This window comes from Geotrypetes seraphini, chromosome 14 (genome assembly GCF_902459505.1).
Source record: "Geotrypetes seraphini chromosome 14, aGeoSer1.1, whole genome shotgun sequence".
Classification (NCBI taxonomy): domain Eukaryota; kingdom Metazoa; phylum Chordata; class Amphibia; order Gymnophiona; family Dermophiidae; genus Geotrypetes; species Geotrypetes seraphini.
In genome coordinates, this window is record NC_047097.1 from 4530057 (window position 1) to 4557738 (window position 27682).

At 41.0% G+C, this 27682-nt stretch overlaps 1 protein-coding gene across 1 annotated transcript in view; it reads right to left on the minus strand.

Moving 5' to 3' along the window:
• The window catches only part of ACSBG1 (acyl-CoA synthetase bubblegum family member 1), a 67307-nt gene that overhangs the window by 26997 nt on the left and 12628 nt on the right, over positions 1-27682 (minus strand). The window contains exons 2-7 of the mRNA XM_033920685.1: positions 26728-26945; positions 23836-23924; positions 21026-21146; positions 14173-14253; positions 2631-2780; positions 731-907 (exon numbers count right to left, since the gene is read on the minus strand). Of these exons, the coding sequence (XP_033776576.1) occupies positions 731-907; positions 2631-2780; positions 14173-14253; positions 21026-21146; positions 23836-23924; positions 26728-26901 (792 nt within the window). The 5' untranslated portion in view covers positions 26902-26945. The remainder of the gene's footprint in view (positions 1-730; positions 908-2630; positions 2781-14172; positions 14254-21025; positions 21147-23835; positions 23925-26727; positions 26946-27682) is intronic.

Consider the following 27682-nt stretch of genomic DNA (forward strand, 5'->3'; position numbering starts at 1 on the left):
TTAGTCGGTAAAGTGCCAATATTCAACCCTGATATTCAGTGCCAGTGCTCAGACATAGGGTTACCAGACATCTGGATTTCCGCGGACATATCCTCCTTTTGAGGACATGTCCGGGGCTCCGGATGACTTTTCAAAACCTGACACTTTGTCTGGGTTTTAAAAAGCTTTCCTTCATGTAGAAGGGCATCTGCGTATGCGTGGATATGACACAATGACATCACGTGGTTGGCCTTGTGGGCGGGTCTAGGGGTCTGCATTTTCCAGACAGAAAATCTGGTAACCCTACTCAGACATGGCCCAGCATTGAATATCCAGGAATAAAGCTGACAGCAGTCAAAAAAATGCTGATCTCTGCCAGCTGAATATTGACCCTTAAAATAATATAAGGGCAGTACAAATATTTTGCTTACACTGGTTGCTGAATATGAGTTCTTAGAATCAAAAGGGAGCAGAAGGTAACCAAGAAAAACATAGTCTAATAAAAAGAAGAGTCTTACAGAACAGAACCTTTTATGCCAAGTGGGTTTGTGCATTTCTGTGGAAAAAGCTGAAGGTTTATTAATAATAATAATAATAATAATAACTTTATTTTTGTATACCGCCATACCCCGAAGAGTTCTAGGCGGTTCACATTAGTTAAACAGAGATTACAAGTGGTTACATATCAAATTGATCATAGAGTTGCGAACAGCAAGGAGAGAAGTAGGGGGGAGAGGAGGGATATGCACACCTTTAAAGCATCTGAATCTGCAAAGTAGACTTGCTCCCCCCACTTGATTCCAGTCCAGAGGTCATATATCTGAGCTGCGATGTGGCTGAGAGGGAGATAGCTGACTATGGTCTCCTGATGGATTTCTGCCGGTATCATTTCTCCTGCCCTGCTGGCATGGCCTGCTGTCCAAATAATCTATTCAGGTAACATAAAAGAAGTAGGAATCACCATAGAGTACGTACATCATTTAAGAAGGAGGTGGCTAGAATATAATGAGTGCAGTACAAAGCCATATCGAAACAGTTTAAACAATCAAAATACATTACACATAATAATCTAATAAATAATATTCTAGTCATTCACTAATGATGCACAGAATTACTGAATGCCGAGGATCCACACTTAACTGTTACAAACGGCACACAATAGAACTCTGCACAGATTTGGGGGGAGGGGGCGCCATTTACTGAATTTATTCCTATTACATCCAACATTATACCTATAATCCTGGCAAATGTGGCCCCAAATGTTAAGTTGCCTCTTGAAATTTGGCCTCCCCATTTTTAAGCAAGAAGGCATTTCCCTAGACCAATACTGGAGTTTTTTTTGAATGATCATCTTTTGAATTAGATATTTTTGTGTAACATAATTTACAGTATTATTAAACTTTAAAAGGAGGGGGGTGGGGATAGTTTATTTTGCTATGTTGAACTAATTTAATATATTTTATTTATTTTTTAAATTTCTTTACCATTTTATTCCAAAACGGTTTACAAAAATGTTACATACATAAAATATTGAAACAGGTCAGACCAAATAAAAGCGAAGGCAGAAAGATTCAATCCTTACACTAGATCAGATGCTCAAAGAAATGCATCAACAAATAATTGCATTTTTAACAGCTAAGCAGGCACAGGCACGAGCTATACAGTCTATTAGAGGTACTTAGCTCCTCCGTAGTAATGAAGATGTAGCCAGTCAAATTTAAGCTCCTGTACCCTCGGATGAGAGGCAGAGACAGCTCCAACCATTTTCATATTTATTTTGTTGCTTTATCACTTTTTGCACTATTAGCACACTGGTTTGTGCACTAGTTACACGCCTGATTATATACGGGTTAGCCCGGGGATGTTTCACAGATAACACCCCTGTGGGTGTACGTATGTGGCAGCTGGTGCACTAGGGGCCAGTCCCCATTGCGAGCTGTGTGACTGAGGGCTTCCCGTTCACCACAAAAAATTTTAGGTGAGGGTTTGGTTCGAGCTGTCTCTTCCCCTCACCCTTCTTTTTTCAGGGTCAGGGGAGATTTGTTCTCCTGTATATAGAAATTGATGACATAGCATAATTGCTTTATATTGGATTCTAAATACAACTGGTAGCCAATGCAGTTGTCAGAGATTATGGGGTAATATGCTCATATCTTGGCGTTCCAGTTATCAATCTGGCCACGGCGTTCTGGATCACCTGCAATGCCCTGCACCTGGTTTTAGTTATTCCCAGGTACAGGACAATGCAGCAGTCCAGCCGTGACAAAATTATTGCTTGTACAACAGCACGAAAGCCAGCTGGTGACAGCATTGGTTTTAAACGGTACAATAAATGTATCTGTGCCCTGAGCAGGTTAAATATTGAAATAAATGACTTGACAAAAACTAGGACTGGACAAGAATCCCATAAGGGCATGAAGTAAGATTTCTCTTGGACTGCATATAATTCAATACTATGGTTCAGTGAACTGCTTCACTATTGTTCTTAAAAGAAAGTTACCAATTCCTGGAATGAGCCATGTGCACGGAGTTGTGATGAATTCGACAGGGTCACCTTGAAGAACTTCACCAATGCATTTTTCACTTTAGAAAACCAAATAAAGCAATAGTCTCATACTTTGATGAATTACTCTATGCAAAAATGCACATACGTTATCATGACTTAGCATTACGCCTTTAGGTTGTCCAGTTGTTCCAGAAGTGTAGATCAGCACACAGCAGTGATTAGGTTTTTGAGAGTTAAGAATGTCAGCCAGTAGAAAATCTGGTATTTCATTTCCCAAGTTTATAAATTCTTCCCACTGGTAAAGAAAAGAGGGAAAAGTACCTAAGAAGTACAGAACCAAGAGATTAAAGACATGAATTATTTTACAATTTTTCAAAAATATATTAAGAGGGTAATTAAGAACATAAAATGTTGCCTCCGCTGAGGCAGACCAGAGGTCCATCTTGCCCAGCGGTCCGCTCCCGCGGCGGCCCATCAGGCCTATTGCCTGAACAGTGGTCCCAGACTAATTTTGTAATTTACCTCTAATCCTAATCCTAAACCTACCTCCACCCCTATCTGTACCCCTCAATCCCTTTGTCCTCCAGGTACCTATCCAAACCTTCTTTGAAGCCCTGTAGCGTGCTCCTGCTTATCACATCTTCCGGTAGCGCGTTCCATGTATCCACCACCCTCTGGGTGAAAAAGAACTTCCTGACGTTTGTTCTAAACCTTTCCCCTTTCAATTTCTCTGAGTGCCCCCTTGTACTTGTGGGTCCCCATAGTTTGAAGAATCTGTCCCTGTCTACTTTTTCTACGCCCTTCATGATCTTGAAGGTTTCTATCATGTCCCCTCTAAGTCTCCGCTTTTCCAATTTTATGTATGAAGGTTATGTAGGTGCCTATAATCTATTTTTTTTAAGATACATTGGCCCAGGGCAGTATTAATTCGTCGAGGGCCCCTAGGCACACAAGTACACTGGGCCCCCTGCCCCTCCCCCCACCCCACCATGCGCCCAGGCGGAAACAGAAAGCTGCGTCAGAGGGAAGCTTTGGGCAAGCAGCACCGCTTGCACAATTACAGTTCCCGTTGCCTTTCTTACCCACGTTGCTTGCTTGTCTTACTTTCCGTTGATGGTGGGGGCCGCGTTGCCGATTGGGGTGGGGCCTTCATTGCCGATCGATGCTGGAGGGGCCCATCGCTGTTTGGAAAAAACAATGTTGATGCCCTCCTTCATAGGGCCCCCCTGACCATTTTGGGCCCTAGGCACATGCCTACTTGGCCTATTGGTTAATCCTGCCCTGCATAGGCCCCTATGTGCCTTAATAAATTGTAGAGGGAAACCAGCAGAAATTGTGGTTAAGTTGGAGCCACCAATATACTGTAAATGCCTGCTTAAGAACAGGCATAAAGTTACTGTATATAGTACTTATAATTAGTCAACTAGACCAGTGTTTCCTAAACTGTGTGCTGCAGAAGCCGTGAAAAAATTTACTGACACACTAAAGGGTGCCTTGAACCAAAAAAGTTTGGGAACCACTGAACTGGACTATTGTAGGCCATTCAGAAAAACTACATAAACAATTATCGGTTCATACATTGCAAAATACTACAGCAAGGTTAATTAATCAAGTTAACAAAAGGGAAAGAGTGTCCCATTGTTGAAACAACTGAATTGGTTGCCAATTGAAGCACAAACATTATATTTAAACTATGGGGCTCATAATCGAAAGAGAAAAATGTCACTTGGATGAACATTTCTCAAAAACGTCCAAGCGCCGATAATCAAACCTGGTTTTGGACGTATGTCTAAACGACTTAGGCCCTCATAGTGCCGCTCAACGTCCAAAGCTAAATGGGGCGTTTCGAGAGGCGTGTCGAGGGCGGGAGTTGGGTGGGATGTGGGCCGGTTTAGACTTAGTCGTACAGCATGTATAACCAAAAGTGATACAGCCCACGATCGACGGAACTTGGACGTTGTGACTTAGACCATTTGAAACATGGTTTAAGTCACAAAAACCCACCTAAACTCACCAGATATGCACTGAAAACACATAAAACAGACCCCCCACACACTACCCCAGTGGTCACCGACCCCCCCTCCACCCCCATAAAAATTTTAATCACAACTTTAAAATTCAACCTCCAGACCATCATCACCTGGCCACCTGGCATAGGAAAGCCTAGTCGTCCAGCACAGAAGCAGCTTAAGTTGTCTTGGGGGTGGATTAGGGTCCCATAGAGAGGAGAACCCATGCCCATAAGCCCCTGTAATCACTGCATTGATACTTAAACATGTGCACTGCCCTATACACCCCAAAACCCTTTTTTACTGGCATATAAGTGGTTCCTGCAGTCATAAGGGCTATTGGGGTGGTAGATAAGTGGGTCTAGGGGATTCTGGAGGTGGTTTTGGGGGGCTCACCATCCTATGGCTTCATCAACATCCTATGGTATTCCCCAAGGTTCCATTCTCTCTCCGCTACTTTTTAACATTTTTCTTGCTCCTCTGATGGTAGTATGCCAATCTATTGGTTTTCATGTATATGCATATGCGGATGACATCCAACTTTTACACCCATTGGATCATAATAATACTCTTGAAATCGCAGCAATTAATAACAAACTAGATCAAATCCATCAATGGCTAGAAACTAATAAACTAGCCCTTAACATTGAAAAGACAAAAACATTACTCTTCCCATGGAAAGACTTTCCTAAACTGGCTGCTCCCATTTCTATAAAAAATTCACCTTTGCAATTAGTCAAAAACATAAAAATTCTTGGAGTAATACTTGATAACAAATTAACTTTTCATGAGCACATCAGTAGCGTTGTCAAATCTTGTTTCTATAGATTACGTCAAATTCGTTCTCTCTCACAATATCTTTGCTCCAAATCATTAAATATTTTAATTCACTCCTTAATAATTTCAAAAATTGATTACTGCAATGCTCTATTTAAAGGGATTGCACAAAATGAAATAAAAAGACTCCAAATCATACAAAATACTTCCATTAAACTTATAACAAAAAAGAAAAAATTTGACCATGTAACACCACTTCTCATAGATGCTCATTGGTTACCTGTATCCCATAGAATAACTTATAAACTCTGTCTTCTTACTTTTAAAGCAATGCTCTTTAAATCACCTGCATTTATATTCAAATCTTTAATCCCTTATTCTTCAACAAGAAGTTTACGGTCAAATGAACAACACTTATTAACAATTCCTTCACTTAAAATCATCAATACAAGAAGACAATTCATCTTTTCAGTTACTGCTCCACAAATCTGGAACTCGTTACCAATCTACTTAAGAGAAGAGATTAATGTTGATAAATTTAAAACAAATTTAAAAACATTTTTGTTTAAAGATGCATTCGATTAATTTATCTTCTTTTTTAGTCATTCTCGGTTTTTATTTACTTAATTTTTAATTCAACTCCTCCCCTTTTGTTTTTGCCTTTCCCCCTCTTTTTTATTATATTGTAGTTCATTCCCCTTTTCCCTGGTTTCTCTTGTACTGTTGAATGTAACATAACCTAGCATTATTGCATGGTAATGTTTGTATTGTTGTCTTTCTCTTTTGTTTTTGAAATTATATTTTAAATATCTTTGTACATCGCTTTGAAATATGACTTAGCGTTTAATCAAAAATTTTTATAAACTTGAAACTTGAAACTTGAAACCTATAAGCGAGCTGTAGTGAGTAGAAGCCATGGCACCCTGTTTATGAAGTTCACAGCAGTGCCCTGTAAGGTACCCCACTATTTAGGTGCTCTGTCTGGGTGTTCTGTTCATCACTTTGCAGGCCCCTCCCACGTCCAACAGGGCTTGTTCTAGACGTTTGGGACTTGGACGGACAGTTGGACGAAAATGTGCTTTAAAGATCAATGTTTTAGCGGCTTGGACAATCAGATCTTCAGGACGTATAATTGGACGATTTTCGAAAGTCAAAAGATGTTGGACGTCTCTTTCGAAAATGGGACTTAGGCTCTTTTTGACTTTGGACGACTTGTGAAATGGACGTAAATGTACTTAGACGTCCCTTTCGATTAGGCCCCTCCATGTGTGTTGATCTTTTCTGTTGCTTACGGTTCAGCACCTTTGCCATTGTTATCAATATTATCTTTTTCTTCATTTGGCAGAAGTGTTCTCTCTATTAATCAGTTAAAACTTAATTTTCCTCTAGTATATTGTGCTATACATAAAAGAGTCCATAGTCGTAGGGCTCCTAATACACTGCTGCGGCAGTAATCACTCTGACGTCCATAGGGATTTAATGGAGGTCAGCGTTTTTGCCGTTTGGCAGTCGCTATCGTTGCTTTGTAAAACAAGGGGGGGGGGGATTTCTTTTTTTTAATATATATTTTTATTAGTTTTGTAATTACCAAGATATCCAGGTATATTATTTAGGATAAAACAGAAGCAAATTAATCCAAATGTACAAATACAAAGCAAAGCAAAGCCAAACCAAACAAACAAACAAAACAACAAAATATATATATATATATATAAATAAATTGAAAAACAAAAAGTCAAAGGGGGCGTTAATTTCCCAGATTTTTTTAAATATCATCAGGCATTTATAATGCGGCAGGGCTCCTTAGGATTCTCATCAAAACCATACCTAACCCCCAATCGTGGCTTGATTTGGAAAAAAACTTACTGGGTCCCAATACGCTTGCACTCACTTTGTCAATATCCTCTCCCCCAATACAACAAAAACAACTGAATAGCATTCAACGTTCAACCATTATGGTATTACCATTAGGTATAACCATTAAAAGTGTGGGGGGAGGGATTTCTTATTGGCCTGCAAAGATTTGGAATTTTCTGCTAATATAAGCACAGCTGGAAATGAACTACAGTCAATTCAGAAAAAAATTGAAAATTTATCTTTGTCCATATTTACAAAATTAGACTGTTAGCATAATTTTATAAATTCCCTTTTGTTGGTGGTTGGTTTGTTTGGTTTTTTTTAACTTACTGGCTGCTCTTATTGGGGCACTTTTACTAAAGCTACAGCAAAAGTGCCCCTAATGCACCCCTTACAGTTATTTCCGCACACTAAGGCCACTTGTGTCCTGCCTGGACAATGGCACATTCTCCCATTTTTCAAATTAATAGCCATGCGCTAATTTTGCCATCAGCACGAGGCCATTATAATGACTGAATTCATCTAAATGGAGTTTTAATTGGATAAAAGTAGTTTTACAATGTGTACAGTATGGACTAAAGTCTATATATAGTGCCCAAAAAATTGGATCTGAATAAAGCACTATTCTATAAGCCAGGCTTAAAGTTAGTAATAGCAGTTATGCCTAGGATTAAATTTATTATAAAAAGTGTATACTGGATAAGAATCTTAACCTTGCAGACTCATGAGTGGATAAATAAAAAAGCCTCCGCCCCACCACTCCACCGCTGTAATATCTTGTTACTGCGGGAAGAAATTACGTGGTGCAATCATCACTGGCTATTTCATTCATTTATAAGTGCTTTTTGTTTAAATAGTATGTTTAAATAAATAATTTATTAGGTAATAGTAAGAAATACTGAGGTTCAGTGTACTTATCTTATGCCAGCTAAACCCTGGGAACATGACCCGACATGTTTCGCACCGTCTGTGCTGTATCAAGGGTCAGAGTCGGATGACATAGGCAACCCGGGGGACCCTTGATACAGCACAGATGGTGCGAAACATGTTGGGTCATGTTCCCAGGGTTTAGCTGGCATAAGATAAGTACACTGAACCTCAGTATTTCTTACTATTACCTAATAAATTATTTATTTAAACATACTATTTAAACAAAAAGCACTTATAAATGAATGAAATAGCCAGTGATGATTGCACCACGTAATTTCTTCCCGCAGTAACAAGATATTACAGCGGTGGAGTGGTGGGGCGGAGGCTTTTTTATTTATCCACTCATGAGTCTGCAAGGTTAAGATTCTTATCCAGTATACACTTTTTATAATAGTTCTGGACTTATACTGGAATAAGGACTACTGAAACTAGTGCCATAGTTCTATTAGGATTAAATTTAGGCATGGCCATTTGCACCAATGAAAATGCGGTTCAAATGCCTACACCTAAATGTAGGCGTGGATGCCCTTATTCTATAATTATGTGCGTAACTTAAAGTAATGCCCCCAATCTGCCCAAGACCCGCCCTCATTTTTGCACCACCTTTTTTTGATTCACTCCTAAATTTATACACATAACCTGTAATTGATTTTAATTATCACCAATAATTGCTTGTTAGAATGACAATTACTGGTGCTAATCATCTTGTTATTTAATTAAAGTGCACTTGCAATTTTTGGCACTTTTTTTCCTTCTATTTCTATATGATTTTTAAAGCAGACACAATGATTTTGCACTATAATTTGGTTTTCAATCATCTCCATAATAGTTCCACAGTCTAAACCAGTGGTTTCCAACCTTCTCCTGGAGGACCACGAGGCCAGTCGGGTTTTCAAGATAGCCCTAATGAATATGCATGAGAGAGATCTGCATATAATAGAGGTGCCAGGCATGCAAATCTGCTCCATGAATATTCATTAGGGCTATCCTGAAAACCCGACTGGCCTGGTGGTCCTCCAGGACAGGGCTGGGAACCACTGATCTAAACCAATATCGAAGAACAGATATATGGAACCAGTTCCTGGACTCCAAGAATTTAAATTCGCAAAGTTAGGCCAGTTTTCGGTCATTAGCGCTTACACTTTTGTATCCCGCTTTTCAGAAGTTTTAGGCCTACTCAGTTGTTGGTTCTTCTTTTCTATTTTCTTTCTTTATTGTGAACCCATAGAGGCTTAGGGTTCTTTTTACGCTAAATTGCCCCGCGTGCTCGACCTTAACGCCAACATTGAGCTGGCATTATTCTAGAAGCGTACCGCGTGGTTTAGTGTGCGGTAATTTTGTGCGTGCACTAAAACGCTAGGGCACCTTAGTAAAAGGAGTTCTTAGTCCGTCGCTTCACACACATTATGGCTATTAGTTCTATTGCGAGCGATTACATTGGCCTATCACCAACTTTAAAAATTGTTATGTTTGGATGTATTTTTCCCCCCTTTTCTCGGTGGATTATTCCGATATTTTAATTCTATTTATGTTTCTAATGATTTATTGTATTGCTTAAATACCAATATGTCTGTCTGCTCCAAGTCTCATTATGCTCATGTCTTTAGGACTGATTGTCTTTTGATTCTCTGTTACTGCATTTCAAGGTCAGTGCATAAAAAACATTTTTGTTACTTTTTTTATGCTCATGTATATGAAATATTGATTGCATATTGATTATATAATGTTTTCTCTTTGTGCTGTTGTTTATTCGTTATCTGTTTGTACCATTAGATGTTTTAAGGACCCCTGAGGAAGGCTATATAAGCTGAAAAACGGCCCGTGTAGGGTCTGGTCATCGTTGATGCAGTATTATTATTACAGTTTTTGTGATATTTTATTTGTTTTATATACCAATAAATTTTGCGATTTTAAACTCTTGGAGTCCAGGAACTGGTTCCACATATCTGTTCTTCTGTGTTACCAGGACCATTTCAATGGTAGGTAGGACTATCTTTGTGACGTAGACCAACCCCACAGTGTTGTTCTGTATTTAAACCTTTATTGAAACATATGCAGCTTACTAAATATGGGGGCACCCACCTCGTACAAATTTTCCTTGCAAAGAATCCCTTAGAACAGGGGTGGGCAGCCTTTATATACAGAAAGCTACATGAATGTCAGTCCTATCCTTAGCAAGCTGCAGAGCTCTAAAGACCCTCTGTGATAAATAAGCAAAATTTTAACTAAAACAATGGAGACAAACTACTAGACTGAAAATGATTGCAAAATACAGTATTTCAAGTCACCAAAACACTGGTTAATCTCATTTTCTGTTTTACACTTCCCATGGTCTCATAGGCTGCATAAAATTCAATGGCAAGCCACAGTCGGCCCACAAACTATAAGTTGCCCACCCCTGTCTTAGAATGTGAAGGAGCTGGCCGCACTACAGGTATGGGAAGATTAGGTTCTTACCTTGATAATCTTCTTTCCAGTATAAGTGTGCAGTAGGCTTGACATGTGGATTCCTTCCCTTCACCTGCGAGATTGCGGAAGGCATCACCTACATTTTTCAACTCTACCCCTTGTGTCACTGGGCAGTGCCTCAGCTCATCAGTTCATATCACAGCAATGGATGATCCCTACGAAGGAGAAAGAAGGAGGGCACAGAGAACTCCCCAACATTTCAAGTCTTTTCTGCTCTGTAACAAGAACAATTAATTAACCTAATGGATATGTATCATAATCAAAGGAGGAACCAAACAAGCCACCTACCTGAGTGCAACCAGCACTAACACTGATGCAGCTCCTACAGATTGCTGAAAGGTTTCACTTTAGTGCTAATGGATAAATCTTCTTACTTGCTTATCAGAACTCATATTAAACATCTCCTTTGGTGGTTCACAGACAAGCATCTGGAGATATTCACATGTGTCTGAGGTAGAAAGCAAGTTAACTTAACATCTGACAGGGCAGGCCATCAAGCCTATCTCTTATACTGGAAAGAAGATTATCGAGGTAAGAACCTAATCTTCTCTTACAGTGCAAAGGGTACAGTAGACTTGACATGTGGGATGTTCCAAAGCAGTCCCCTGAGTCTAGGGCAGGTCAGATGAGAACTAAGGACCCATAAGCGGAGTCCATTTATGCTGCCACATCCACTCCATAAATCCTTGTAAAAGTACAGAGTACAGAAGGTGGACCATGCAGTGGTGTACTTAGTATATTTGATATAAGGGACTGATAATTTTGTAACACCCCATCCTCTATATAAAAATTACTTTTAGTAATAATCCACAAGTCACACAACAAGGGTGCATCTTAAACACTGCAGCGAGCACTAGAACATTAATACACCCATTCTAAAACTAAACAAGCCAGATTAACACAGATCGATCCTGCACAGTTAATGCTAACAGAAAACCATGTCCTTTTCATACACACAGAACACAGATATACCCTCACCTGGTATGGAATCACAAGCTAAAAACAGAAATACATGCCCCCCTCTTCTACAAAGCCGCACAGCAACAGCCCCGAAGCCCTTTAAATCTGTATGGGCTTTAGGGAAGTTACCACGCAGCAGCCGCTAGTGTGGCTTTGTAGAAGAGGGAGATAGATAAAAATTAAACTGAACACCAAGAAGCCAGACTCTGCATACAATGCAACACCACAGAAACAGTGACACATGTCCCCTAATACTATGTAAAATATAAAGACAGCAGATATAAATTTGAAAGAACTGACAATCACCACTTTACAAATTAACAAATAGAAATAAGAAACAAAGAGAAATAAGAAAATACCATTTTATTGAACTAATCCACTTTTCAATTAGCTTTCAGAGGCCAAAACCTCCTTCTTCAGGTGAGTACAATACTGCTATTATGGTATCCTGTTCTGACATGAGAAAGTGGGTTTTGGTCTCCAAAAGTTAGTAAAAAATATATTATAATTAGTTCAATAAAAAATTACCTTGATTCCATTTTCTTTTTATAAACTTTATCAATAAAGCTACAATACTACTTTATTCTAAAACAACAAAATCATATTTTTTCTACCTTTTGTCATTTCTGCTTTAATCATCTTCTCTTTGCTCTCTTCTTTCCATCCAGCACCTGTCCTCTCTTTTCCTTCCATGCAGTATCTGTCCTTTCTGCCCCTTCCATCCAGCCTCTGCCCTTTTCTCTGCCCCTTCCATCCACTGTCCATCCTCTCTCTCTTTTCCATCCACTGTCCGCCTTCTTCTTTCCCTCTTCCCTCTTTCTATGTCCCTTCCATAAACTGTCTATCCTGTGCCCCTTCTCTCCTTTGTACATGATTCATTTCAGCTTCACTCCCTTTCCACTCCTCTATGCTCTGACATCTCTCTCTTCTCCTATCCTTCCCACCCCATTCCACAGTCTGACATGGCTGTCTCCTTCCCTTCCTTCATGCCTTGGCATCTCTCCCTCCTCCTCTTCCATGCTCTGGCATCTCCTTTGTTTCCTTTCCTTTCATTCCCTCCCTCACTCTTTTTCCCCTGATCTGGCATCTCTGTCTCTTTCCCTTCCCTCCTCCCCCCCCAATGTCCTGCCATCTCTTCTTCCCCCTCCATGATCTGGCACTCCTTTCCTTCCTTCCTTTCCCTCTCTCCCTTCCTCATATCTGGCATCTGTCTTTCCTATTCTCTCCCTTCCCTGGTCTTCCTTCTCCCTTCCTCCCTCTCCCCAATCAGGTGCAGCATTTCTCTCCTCCTCCCCTTCCTCTCTTTCTCTTTGTCACACACCCCCTTCATCAGTGCAGCCTTCAAAACTCGCTGCTCTTGCCAGCTTTGGACCTTCTTCTCTGCCTACTTCCTGCTTCTGTGAAGGCAGAACCCAGCAAAAAGAAAGGCTCGATGCTGGCAGAGCAGCAAGTTGTGATGGCTACCACTGCAAGACAGAAATTCATGACACTGGCCCTCGGAGCATCCTCTTACATGCTGTACCTGGGACATGCCACCCCACCCTCCCCCTTGGTACACCACTGGGACCATGTAGTTGCTCTACAGATCTCCTCAGGTGGAACTGCCCAGGATTCTGCCCATGAAGAAGCCATGCCTCTGTTGGAATGCACTTTCAAAGAGATCGGTGGTTGTTTACCACAGTCAACATACACAGACGAGATAGCCATGAAATCTATCTGGAGATGGGCACCTTAGAGGCAGGCATTCCCCATCTGCTAAGATTGGTCAACACAAAAAGATGGTCAGAAAGATGAAATTCATTATGCCCCTTGAGATAATGGAAAAGGACTCTCTTCCTGTCCAGTAATGCCAAGACTCTGTCCTTTTTCTTTATGCCTGTAGCATGGAACGCCGGTAGCGAGACTTCCTGAATTACATGGAAGACTGAGACCACTTTTGGTAGAAAGGAATGCGCCTTGTGTAGAGGCGCGCCCGCCTCTGTAAATCTGAGGAAGGGCTCCCTGCATGATAGAGCCTGGAGCTCCAAAACCCTTCTCACTCAGGTGATAGCCACTAGGAAAACTGTCTTGACTGTATGATCCATCAGTGATGCCTTCTGTAGGGGTTCATATGGAGCCTTACAGAGGGCCCATAAACCCATATGAAAATTTCATGTGGGGAATCCTGGGAACTATCTGAAGCACCAGGAAGCCTCATAAGTCAGATAAAAACCTCAAAATAATAAATCAGATGCAGAGCAGATGAAAAGACACCTTCTCTTCTAGTTTGCAGAAGGAAAAACTGGGGAGCTGAGACACTGTCCAATGACACAAGGAGGCGGAGTTGAGAAATGTAGATGATGCCTTCTGCTAACCTTGTGGGTGAAGGGAAGGAGCCCACATATCAAGCCTACTATACCATTTGCACTGGAAAATAAATACATGCAACCTAATTTTCAACAAAAACAATATCTATGGCAGAAACTAGTTGCTTGGGATGGGCCGGCTCTGCTCTTCTCTGCCACAAATCTGCTTCTTTCCATCACTTTTACTTACAGAAAGAGAAAGCCAATTTTTAATGTATACCTGTGTACAAAGCTTTGAATATTGCTCTCCACATCTAATTCAAAATCTTCACTGTCATTTTTCTTGAACTCTTCGAAGATTGAATTTAAATAGTTTTTTTAATAAAATACATTTACATACTGTGTACAGATTTGGTTGTTTCTCCTGCAGAGATCCTTTGTACTGAACAACAGCTTTCAAGTGAGGTAGCCTGTTCCATATCTGGAGAAACAGAAAAGCAAGCTGTTTTCTATTTTACATTATGGAGGTCACTTCAGAAAGGCTTTTCTGTGTGTAAGCCTCTTTTACATACAGAAAACGAGCTTTTCTAAAACTGTGTGGCGGTGTATTTATATATTGCATAAGTGCTCACATTGACCAGAACGCATGTACTTTACCCAAGTAGAATATGTGCACACAATTCCTCCCACTTCAGAACCTTTTAGACAGGTTGTATATGTTGGAATTGAGATGTACAAGTCAGTATGTCTCAAGTTTCATGAGCTTATTAGAACAGAATCTGCTGTTCTAAAATACAAGAAAAATGGACTGTGAGGGAAGGAATGGCATAGTGGCAGGTATAAGAACATAAGAATAGCCTTACTGGGTCAGACCAATGGTCCATCTAGTTCAGTATCCCATCTTCATGGAGGCCAATCCAAGTCATAAGTACCTGGCAAAAGCCCCAAATAGTATTAGCATTCCTTGCCACCAATCCAGGGCAAACAGTGGCTTCCCCCATGCCTGTCTCAATAGCAGACTATGCACTTTTCCTCCTGGAACTTGTCCAAACCTTTTTTAAAACCAGCTACATTAACTACTCACACCACATTCTCTGGCAACGCATTCCAGAACTTAACTATTCTCCAAGTGAGAAAATATTTCCTCCTATTGGTTTTAAAAGTATTGCTCTGTAACTTCACCTAGTGTCCTCTAGTCTAGTGTTCTTCAACCACCGGTCCACAGAAATTTCCTGCCAGTCCACAGGGCCGAAACTCAAAATCAAAATGTGCACCAAAGTAACAATACTAAAGTCCCACTAAGCATCAATTTGCCACCTAAGTTGAGAAATTTCAACACACAAGTTCCTCAGAATGCCACACTAGATATTCGTGTGGTAGTCGTCCTCATAGGAACTTTTAAGTGTGTGAGTTTGTTGTTTTCTAACGTTTCATAAAGTGCAAGTGCTTCAATAAATAATTATCATTTTTGTTATATTTTTAAAGAATTACTGCAAAAGCAAATACTTAGCTTTATAAAACTGGGTCTGCCTCAATCCCCACCGACGCGTTTCATAATTTCATCAGGGTCGGGGATAGGGAGAGCAGAACAGTTTGAAATCTGAGCATATTGCTAGATCCCTGTTGAGAGTGCCGGGTTTGTAGCCCACTGTAGCCCAGATTATGTAGCCCAGGACAGGGCTCAATAGTACTCCCAGTGGTTACCACAAAATAGCACACTGACGTGTGACCCAAAATGTAGTCACCCTGCAGGACTGGACTTTAAACAGGAACCATAAATCACAGCTACAACAATTGTAGTTCATAGGAGAATCATTCCATTTTATTCCTTCCTTCACAAAGGTAAGTAGATCATGAATGTAGCAGAAAAATTGTCAGAACTTCCACAGCCTCAAAACAAAAATACCAAAAGAAGCAAGCAACTAAAACAGCACAAAATAAAGTTCAAGGCTTGCTCTCAGCATTAACTTAGTCTCAGCTGTGCCTGAGGATTCAGTTCTCCACAGAGCTAGTACTGACTGCTCCCAAGCAGGCAGTTTCAAAAAGCACAAATACAGTTCATGGCACTTGTTCCATAGCTCTAGTGCCCAAAAGTTCCATTAAAGCCTCTGGCCAGTTCAACTCACTGCCAGGATAGGAGAGTGTCAGGTTTTGCAAAAGAAAGGCCTCAATACAGGCTTTCAAAATTCCCGCCCAGGATGATAGCAAAACCTCTCCCAAACAATACACACTCCCAGCTTATCAAAACAAAAATAGTCCCAAACAGTCCAGAGCAAAAATCACAACTCACTATTTTCTGGTAGAGACCCAGTCTACCTGCATGGCTTCAGAAACATCAGGAGCATACTCTGACAAACTTTCCTCACACTCCATGGGCTGTTCTTCTGGAAATAGCAACTCCACAGCTTGTCCAGCCTCTAACAGCTCCATGGGAATAGGTTTGTTGCTCCTGCTTGGCCCCGGGGACTCCCTAGGCACTCTCAACAGGGATCTAGCAATATACTCAGATTTCAAACTGTTCTGCTCTCCCTATGATGAAATTATGAAACGCGTCGGTGGGGATTGAGGCAGACCAGTTTTATAAAGCTAAGTATTTGCTTTTGCAGTAATTCTTTAAAAATATAACAAAAATGATAACGATTTAAAAATACAACAAAAATGATAATTATTTATTGAAGCACTTGCACTTTATGAAACGTTAGAAAACAACAAACTCACACACTTAAAAGTTCCTATGAGGACGGCTACCACACGAATATCTAGTGTGGCATTCTGAGGAACTTGTGTGTTGAAATTTCTCAACTTAGGTGGCAAATTGATGCTTAGTGGGACTTTAGTCCACAGGGCCAGCACATGCATCAGGCCCAAAACAGTGTTCTTCAACCGTTGGTCCATGGTGCGATCGATGCGGCATTATCTTCTAGCCAGCTCCCTCTTCCTCACTGATTCAGTACACAAAGCCACGGGCAGTGGCTCCTACGCGTGTCCTGCGCCAGGACCGGAAGTCTTGGCTTCCACATGAGGCGCGGGATGCACAAGGAGCCACTGCCCACAGCTTTGTGCACTTCATCAGTGAGGAAGAGGGAGCTGGCCTGAAAATAACACCAGGGGCGTGATAAAACAGCCAGGCGGGAGCAGGCCAGAAGGTAAGGCACAGCATGGAGGGAGGGAGACAACAAAGGTAGGGGGGAATGATTTTATTTTTGAATTTAGTGATTGAATTATGTCGATTTTGAGAATTTACATCTGCTGTCAGTGTGCTTTGTGTAGTTTAATTTTGTGGTTAACCATTATGTGTTGTTAATATTATATTGTGTATCTGTGAAAAATGAATGGAAAAAATAGTGTTACAATTAGTACTATTATGGGGGCGGGGTCTGGGGTGGAGATTGGGTAGAGATGGGCGGGGTCTGGCCCATGACTTAGCCCAGTGTTCTTCAACCGCTGGTCCATGGACCGATGCCAGTCCACAGAATAATTCTTTTATTTCTGCCGGTCCATAGGTGTAAAAAGGTTGAAAAACACTGCTCTAGTCCCCAGAAATACTCCTACTGATGTGGCAGTTAAGTTACCTTCCAGCAGGTGATGCCAACTTGAGGAATGTTAGTCTGTCTGACCAGAGGAGTGGGGCTCAACAGGAAGCAGGAAGTAGGAAGTAAAAACCCTCTGGCAAGGCAAGTGGCTCACCTAGGGTATCTTTTGAGCAGATGAACCATATTGCTTGATTTTTACTTTTTCAACTTTCCCATGATTGTCATCCACCTCCACTATAACATCATGATACTGCGTTCTCACAGCGTCCTTACGTTATTTGAGACCGCCACATCTCCATCTACGAAAGTGTTTCTTATACTTTCACTTTTTGATGTGCTGTTCATAGTGTGATTCTAGGGATGTATCCCTCATAAGTGCCTTCATATTAATATCGTTTCAAGGACACGGTTTCCTCCAGTACTGCTCGCAACTGCTTCTGTTTTAGTTTCGGTCTTAAGAATGTTTTTCCTTCCTTAGCTGTTTTTAAGGGTTTTGCCTTTTTAACTTCGACTCTGGTATCTTCTCGGTTTGGTTTCGATAGCCGCTTTTAGGGCTCCTTTTACTAAGGTGCGCTAGCGTTTTTAGCGCACGCAGGAAATTACCGCGTGCTACACTTCTAAAACTAACGCCAGCTCAATGCCGGCTTTAACGCACAGAGTAGCGCGCGCTGAATTACCACGCGCGCTATTCTGTGCATTAAAGCCTTAACGCACCTTTGTAAAAGGGCCCTTAGTTTTTTATGGTGTTTGTAGCTCATATTTGGCAGCCTCATTTTATTTTCATTTTGTTTTACCAGGAGCAGTTTTGAGCATTGGCCGGTCCTGACAGTTCATTCGGGAGTGGTTTTTTGCATTTCCATTTTCATAGGATTTATCACATCCCCTTGTTAAGATTTTCATAAACGCGTACAATTTATATTTCTTATATTCTGTTTTATTGGGAGCATTTTATAGCATATGTATCTCCAATTTCATGACCTGACGGTCCATTCAGCTTTTTGAACTTCCGTTTTTATATATCCCCTTGTTAAGAATGTTTATAATCACTTGGAGCTTAATTTAATTATGATAACAATTCATATTTCTCATATCCTATTTTATTAGGAGCAGTTTATGGCAATTTCCTTACCTCATTTTTGATACCCTTTAGTTTAGAACTTTTAAAATTGTGTGGTAATGTTTTTAATTGTGAAAATATCTCACCTGATATACGATTCCTCTTTGTTTAGACCTTTTAGAATTGTATGGTGCTGTCTCCAATCGTGAAAATATCTCACATTTACTCATGTTTATGGTTAACTAGTTTTGTTGTATTTTTTATGTTATTCTTTTTTTCAGTACGCTTTACGATTTGTCATTATATCTATGAGCACTGATTAATTTCAAGAGCATTGACTAACACTCTGGTATGGCATTCTTTGCATTTTGTGTTACTCATTATGTTACGTTTTTTATGTTTTCTATTTGGTTTTATTTAGGCATTTCATCATGTATATTTTAAGACTCCTGATGCAGGCTTATTAGCAGAAACATGGCCCGTGTCGAGTCCAATGTATGTTTATTTGATATTCTGTATATGCTATATTGGATGCCATGAATGTGATATTCATTTGAAGACCTGGCCCACTCTGCTTCTTCTTTGGCTTCCTCGGTGCTTGTGCAGAGTGGATTTTCTTTGTTGTCTGGGTACTTAAGGTATGTCACAACAAAGAAAATTGGGGAGACGTAATGATGCATAGTGAAAACAATCCACTGATGAAAACAAAAACAAAAACTGTGGATACAGATGTTCTGGAGATAATTTATTAAACACTGACATATAAAACCATAAAAATTAAATTAAAAAAGTACAATGATAAAAAATACTGTGATAAAAATCTAACCGGACCCTACACGGTCTGTGTTTCGACGAACACACCTTCCTCAGGGGTCCTAAAATATACATGATGAAATGTCTAAATAAAACCAAATAGAAAACATAAAAACGGTGTTCTTTGCTCACATGTTTAAAGACAATAGATTGTTTTCAGTCCAATTCTTTATATGTGAGGTTGCAAACCATTGGACCCCTGAGAAAGGCGTGTTCGCCAAAACATGGACCATGTAGGGTCCGGTTGGATTTTTATCACAGTATTTTTTTATCATTGTACTTTTTAAATTGAATTTTTATGGTTTTATATGTCAGTGTTTAATAAATTATTTCCAGAACATCTGTATCCACAGTTTTTGTTTTTGTTTACATACTTAAGGTATGTGACACCTGAGGTTGATCATTTTTTTAAAAATATATAAAAAAATATTTTTAGTAATTTGATTTATTATTTTACCCCCCCTCCCCTTTTACAAAACCACGAAAGCAGTTTTTAGTGCTGGTTGGCACACTGAATGCTCTGCGCTGCTCCCGACACTCATAGAGTTCCTATGAGCGTTAGGAGCAGCGCAGAGCATTCAGTACGCTGGCCTGCGTTAAAAAACACTTCTGTAGTTTTGTAAAACAGGGGGGGGGTTAGTTTTTATATCCCGTTCTCCCCATAGAGTTCAGAACGGGTTACAGTGTTACAATATAACATTACATAGGGTTACAACCTCACCAACTCCATTCAGGTGCTGAGGTTTATGTTTAAATGTATTTATTAATTTTAGTGTGCAAGCAAACAACACAACACAGCAACACAAAGCAGAACATTTACAATTATGCACAAAAATAGCTTCTCCTCCCCCGCAACTCCCCTCCCCACCCCCACCCCCGAAACATAAACAAAAGATTTCCCGAGGTCAGGATATAAAGGAATACTCAAGCTATAAGTTCAACAGTCGACTTCTTGCAACCGGCATAAGACTCAGCCAAAAGTGCTCCCAAGGCCAACTCAATCGTCGACCAGGGCCAGTGTCTAGCTCTGAAAAGTATCGTCGTTCCAAAGAAGCATGCATGATCAAGAATGATCTCCATTGATTATACGTCGGTGGTTCGCTGGCCAGCCACTGGGATAAAATTGCTTTCTTGCCAAGTAAGATCACTCTAGCCACAAAAGCTGATAATCCCTTAGGTTTGGGAGAGGCAATATTATAAAATCCAAATAACGCTCTAGGGGTCGGAGTCCACCAGGTGCTGAGGTTTAAACTATTTTGTTGGGGTTGGTGGCATCTAATGTAGCATCTACAGAATATCAACTAAACAAAAGAGACTTTTCCTCTCTCTTTTAGGTCCTAACTCACGCTTTCTGTCTAACACCAGCTCTGGCAGGATACACTCCCTCCTGCTTCAGCCGCCACTGCCCACTCCCTCCTGCTGGCAGGCCCGTCTTTTCAAAATGGCGGGCCTTCCCCTTCCCGGTGCACCCTAGGATGCACTGGGAAGGACTTAAGGCCATGATTGGCATAGGCGCCTTGGTCTCCCCGTTCCGACAATGATGATTGTACCCTTCCCCTTTCCCTTTCTGGCACCCACATCTTGGCATCGAGTTCTAGAATTGCTCCTGTGATCTATGAGTACTGTTTCCCAATCTTACCCAAAACATGTGCCCAGGAAATGCCTCACCTTCACCCAACTGTCAGTTTATGCTGTGTGAAACCCCACAAGTAATGAAGCCAGGATAGGTCATTTTCAGACAGCCCTTTTGCCTTTTGAACGTTGACAGCTCCCGATGGAAAGAGGAAATGAGACCAGAGTCAAAAAGCACCAGGGTGACTATGTCATGAAGCACAATGGTCATCGCTTACCTGCAGGATTTTGTCCAATTGCTTCTGATTTTCCACCATGATGATATTAGCCCTGCAGTCATTAGCAACATAGTGACAGGCCTCTGGAGAGTTGGTTGTATAAATCCCCGTTGTAATTCCTCTGTTAGAATTCAAGATGGTAACATTGGCCAGTGTGAGCGCAAAGGAAAGGCCAACATAAAGACGGTTGATTATCAATGGTTAGCATGTGCTACAGCAGTGGTTCCCAACCCTGTCTTCTCAAAGTAAAATAAAAAACCATTAGAGTGATTTCTATTTTATTGGCCATGTAGGTAGACCTTCCCCAGATTCCCCAACATTTACTTCATTTTAGCAGCGAAATGGAAAAATACATTCTTTGAGAAAGGAATATGCTGTCGTTTTGAAATCGCAGGGAAACACTAGCGAAATCAGTTGCTTGTCTAGACCATGCTTAGCAGGCCCTTCCCTGACATTTAACACAGCACTGTACGGTTAGTGTTGATGCAGTCCTTGAGCAGAGTCGGGGAGGTGGCAGCAGTTTTGCTGGCACTGGCCATATTCAGTGCTCTTGCCCACATAGATAAGCAGGCATACAAAGGCATTCCTGTCTTTTCCCACTTAGCCATTTAGCTGCCAGCACTGAATATTGGCCAGCATCTGCATAGCTTCTGGGTTGATGGCTGATCCGGAAATTCTATGTCGGTGCCCAGAAATGGCCCTGGCATTGAATATCCAGGTTAGCGTGTGGCGATTGGTGGCTTTAAAACTTCCAACTAGCATGGGCTGAATATTAATCTCCATCTTGTATCTCCATTCCTAGAAACTAAAAATGATTCCTAAATCAACGGCCTCTTTTACAAAACCACGTTAGCGGCTGCCGCACTGCAACAGCCCCGAAGCCCTTTAAATCTCTATGGGCTTCGGGGCCATTAGCGCAGCGCAGCCGCTAGCGCGGGTTTGTAAAAGAGGCCGTAAGTTTTTCAATATCTACCTACAGGACAAGAGATTCAGGTGAATCCCTGGAAAAGATAGCCTGATGGTGATTTAAATTGAAACCAGAAAAGCCATTGCTGCCTAACCTGGGATAGATAAGGGAGATGATGGCACAGGTGGCCTTTCGGTATGCATGAAAGGGAAAATGCAATTACAAAACCCAGTTCTCAGTTTCAAATTCAAATCATATTTATTAACAATAATTCCATGGCAAGGTAGCATAGTAACATAGTAAATAATGGCAGATAAAGACCTGAACGGTCTATCCAGTCTGCCCATAAGTTATACCAATTTTTAAAAATACATGATTAGATGAACTTGTCTCTACAGTCTACGGCCCAGAAATATCAAAGAAAAGTTTGGTACTGTCCTAGGTTCCAAATGCTGAAGTTGCAGTCCAAGCTCACTCCAGCCTATCCAACCATCCCATTGTTTGCAGGATATCTACCGTAAAGTCTGGCCAGTAACATCCTCATGTTCCATATTAGTGGAGTTCACACTGACGCCCGCCCCAGCCCATCCTACACTGAATCACCATATATGGGACACAAACCGTGCAAGTCTATCCAATACTGGTACATTATTACATAAGTAGACCTTTAGACATGGGCAGCGGAATGGACTGGGCCTACAAAACGTTTCCCCACACAGCATCTTCAGCTAGGGAGATAAGGAGCCAGAGACAGAGCTTGGTCTGTTTAGCCTTCCCAAGCAACAAGATGTTCCACTGCCCCTGTCTTCAGTAAGACTGACTATCATTAATTATAATTCCAATATAAAGAATAATAATAATAATAACTTTATTCTTCCATACCCCCACAATCTTGCGACTTCTAGGTGGTTTACAATCAAGAGAGCTGGACATTCAGCGAATTACAATATGCAGAGAGTCAGAGGAAATACAGAATGCAGAGACTTTAAGAAAGCAAAATAATAGAAATACAATTTGCTGTGCAAGAGTATAAGATATACAGTTTGGTAAGTAATGTCCGAGAGGACCTGTTTGGTCAAAAAAATACAGCGAAAAATTACGATAAGATAAAGATAACAATTTATATATATCTCAGTACCGTGAAATTCTATGCGGACTTAAGAGGGTATAGAGGAAAAGGGTTGGAGGTCGGGAGGACCGTTATTGAGGAGAGAGAGAGGAGAGCGGGACAGTTATTTAGGTATTTCAGGAACAGGCATGTTTTTAGGCGCTTCCTAAATTCCCCGTAAGTAGTGGGCGAAAGCAGTTGATCTAGGTCTTTACCCCATAAGGCTGCTTGGTGAGAGAGAAGGTGTTTATGGTGTTTTTTCAGTTTGCAACCTCTAACTGGAGGGGAAATGAATTTTGAATGTGTGTTTCTCTTGCGTTTGTTGGTGGAAAAGGAGAAAAGGTCCGTTATGTATTTGGGGGCAAGTCCATATAGTGCTTTGAAGCAGAGGCAGGCGAATTTAAACCTTACGCGTGCTTCCATCGGCAGCCAGTGCAACTGCCGGTAATAAGGTGTCACGTGATCGAATTTCTTCAGCCCGAAGATAAGTCTGACCGCAGCAATTTGCATTATTTGAAGACGTCTCATATTCTTTTGGGAGATTGCTAAATAGGCGATGTTGCAGTAGTCAAGTTGACTCAGCACGAGGGATTGCACTAGGATTCTGAATGATGACGTATCGAAATATGATTTAATGGATCTGAGTTTCCAGACATATACTTATTGCATAGCTTCTCTGCTTTCCATCAAGGCTTTTCTCCTTTCTCTCTCCCCCTTCCCCCACATCTGATTGAGTAATAGCAGTGGCGGCATCAAGTAATACATGAGCCCATGTTTCCTAAAATATATACCTACCCTGCAAAGATGGCTCCTACAGCCGAAATGAACCATTCAGGTGAGTTAAATCCAAGTATCCCGACACTGTGGAATCTTTCGAGCCCAAGCTTTGGATCAGAAAAAAAAAGAAATAAAGAAATAAACAGCTTATGATATGAAAATTCTATATCTGTCTGTGGCAGGGAAGGCAGGGGTGCTGGTGATCTGAAGAGGGATAAATAATGAAATTTAAATCTTTCTCTGCCTCAATGTTCAAGAAACCTTGTTTTAAACATTAACATTTTTTTTTTAAATAAATTATGCTTTTTCTCTTAATGTTGTAGACAGAATATGTGGTAAAACAACAGACTTATCATTCAGCAGTCCTCTTGCCAATCTGGTTTTATTATTTATTTATCTCAAATTTATAGTTTGCCTGTGCATTATAATCTCAGGACAGAGCACAACATGTAATAATACAGTCATTGTATGATGCAGCACAAAAGGTCTCCATCACATAACCCTTCCAGGTTCTCGTGTCCTCTGTCCACTGAGGTTTGCAGGAATCTGAGTCAAAGGTAGATGCAGAATTGTCTGGTAACAGCACCTCACACCCAAATTTTTGATGCAATAAAGGTGCAACATCAAACTCAAAAGCAGTCACTGAAACAAAGGGGGCAAGTGCTGTACCCCCAACAATGAAATCAAGAAAATGGCACCAAATACAAAGTGGGCATTTGGACGTCAATCTATTGGAATCTCCGTTTTTTTAGATTACCTTTGTTTTCGGTGTTTCAGCAAATGATTGCCTACCTCGGGGATTATGAATAGTCTCTTCAGTTTGATAAAGAGAGCTGTAGAACACCACAATCGGTATAATTCAAAAGCCACCAGCTCCAGTCAATTATACCAAGTGTGGCGTTCTACTGCATCATTTCGCTTGAAGATTTTTATGTGAAGTACTTTAATAAAGCTTGGCATCAAGATCATCATCTCCACAGCTTCCTTTCCTTGTGTTGGTGATTGCTACTGCTCATCTATCATAATAAAACCCTTAGCGCACATGCGCACTTTAATCTCCGTGCCTCCGTGCGTCATGCTTCATGTACAATAATTTGCCTGCCACCGATCACCTGTGCCTGCCTCAGCTGCCTTCTGCCCCGATCTCCAATGCTGGCTGACTTCCTGCCTTCTGCCTATGCTGCCAGGACACCTCTTCTAATCATCCCCGGACCAGCAGCGGCCGCAGCTGCAGTTTCATCAAGCATCTGCAGGGCTTTTGCTAGGCCGGCCCATTTGGATAATGCAAAGCGGGCTGACCTAGCAAAAACCCCAAGGCTGCCTGGGCTAGCGGATGCTGGACAGGGGGAGCAGGGAAAGGGTACTGCTGGACAGGGGGGAGGTGAAAGCAAGATAGAAGGGCTATTGCTGGACAGGGGGAGCAGGGAGGGGTGTTGCTGGACAGGGGGGAGGTAATAAGAAGAAGGGCTACAACAGAGCAAACTCCCTTCCTTTTATCTCCCCCCTGTCCAGAGCACCCCTTCCCTGCTCCCCCTGTCCAGCAGTAGTCCTTCTCCCTTCCTTTTACATCCCCCCTGTCCAGTAGCACCCTTTCCCTGCTCCCCCTGTCTAGCAGTAGCCCTTCTCCCTTCACTTTTCCTGTTATGCTGTTGATTGCACTAACAATAAAAATTATTTTATAAAAGAAAGGGGGAAGGGCTACTGCTGGACAGGGGGAGCAAGAAAGGTGTGCTACTGGACAGGGGGAGCAGGGAAGGGGTACTGCTGGACAGGGGAAAGATAAAAGGAAGGGAGAAGGGCTACTGCTGGACAGGAGGAGCAGGGAAGGGGTGCTCCTGGTCAGGAGAGGTAAAAGGAAGGGACAGGGGGAGCAGGAAGCAAAGAAAGAAAGAGAAAGTGCCCCATTGTGCTAAAAGTTTACATATCTATTCTAGCACCCGTTAATGTAACGGGCTTAAACATAAGAAAATAAGAACATTAAAACATAAGAATAGCCATGCTGGGTCAATCCAATGGTCCATCTAGTCCAGTATCCTATTTCCAATAGTGGCAAATCAGTTCACAAGTACCTGGCAGAAACCCAAATAGTAGCAACATTCCATGTTATCAATCCCAGGGCTAGTAGTGGATTCCCTCATGTCTATCTCATAAGTGTTCGAGGCTTGTGTGGTTAAGGCAGAACTTACAGGAATGGGGCAGGGACAGGCACAGTGTCAAAATTCACGAGGACGGGACGGGGAAATTGAGTTCCTGCGGGGACAGGTAAAAATTTGTCCCTAAGACATTCTCTACTGCTACCTTAGCACTCTGATTGCCACTCCTTGTGACCCTGGGCAAGCCACTCAACCCTCCATTGCCCGAGGCACCATACCTAGATTGTCAGCCCACTGGAACAGAAAGGCAAAATAGAGTACCTGATTTTATTGTGTACAACTCAGATGGCTGTGCAAACAGGTGGTATGTCAAATACAAAATATACTTGGTGTACAGTACTCCCCCGATATTCACAGAGGCTCCATTCCAGGAACCCCCGCGAATTTTGAAAAACCACGAATACGGGTTTTTGCCTGTCAAAAGGCAGGAGAGGGCAGCTGGAGCGCCGGCGAGTGAAGAAAATCACTCGCAGTATGCTCCGACCGCCTCTTCCTGTTACTAAAGTAAGGCTACACCAATCAGGAGCTGCTTTGACACGCAGCTCCTGATTGGTGTAGCCCAACTTTAGTACAGGAAGAGGGGGGTCGGAGAATACCGTGAATTCACGGGGGAACACTGTAAACCTTTAGCAGATCAGAGTAAGCCAAGTCTACTGTATACTAGCTAATGTATGTAAATTGTATTTAAATATACTATATAAAATTACAGCTCGCGCTAGCTGTATACTGTATATTGGCTTTGGTTTCTTGCTTTTACCTTCAGGAAGCTTTTGGCAGCTCTTCGGGAAAGCTTATGATATTCTGAAAAAGTGACCGACTCCAGTTTTCCATCCCGTCCGCTAATCAGAGCATTCAGAGGTCCATATTTGTCCACACTTTCTTGGAACATTTGATGAACTGTTATTGGAGTTTGCGCACATGAGTGATCCATTCTCAGTTTGACCAGACCATCAGCACGTGTTGTCCATAAAGCCTCTAAAGGAGCAAAGAATAATAATATTGTTTTACATTATACAGTATATATCTCTTATGGAGAATAATTTTATCAAGTTTCAAGTTTTTATTAAAATTTGAACACACATCAAAATCAATAAAAATATTATTTTTTTTTTAATATATTTTTTTTGATTGACCACTTATCCAATTTCTTTTTTTTTTTTTTTTTAATCTTTATTCATTTTTAAACTTATAATAAGTGTGATAACATATCCATACAAATAACCATAAATATATCACTTAGTAATCAACAATGATACATATGATATTCTCTTATCTCCCCACTCCCCACCCTTATCTATCATATAATCAATACTTATACAACATGTAACAATAAAAATACCCTCCCTCCCACCCCATAATTGAACTTGTAAATTTAAGGGAAACAAGATCTTCTAATCATTACAATTACATTGTTAATGGCTCCCAAATATCTTGAAATTTCCTGAAACAACCCTGTTGTATTGCATTAAGTCTCTCCAATTTATAAATATGACATAAGGAGTTCCACCAAAAATTATAATTTAATCTATTCCAATTTTTCAAATTATATGTAATTTGTTGAATGGCAACCCCAGTCATTATAAGTAATAATTTGTTATTATTTGTAGATATCTGACTTTTTGCTCTCATTGCCATACCAAACAGCACAGTGTCATATGATAATGCCACAGGGATAATGCCAATTTCTAAGTGAATTTACATGATAAAAACCA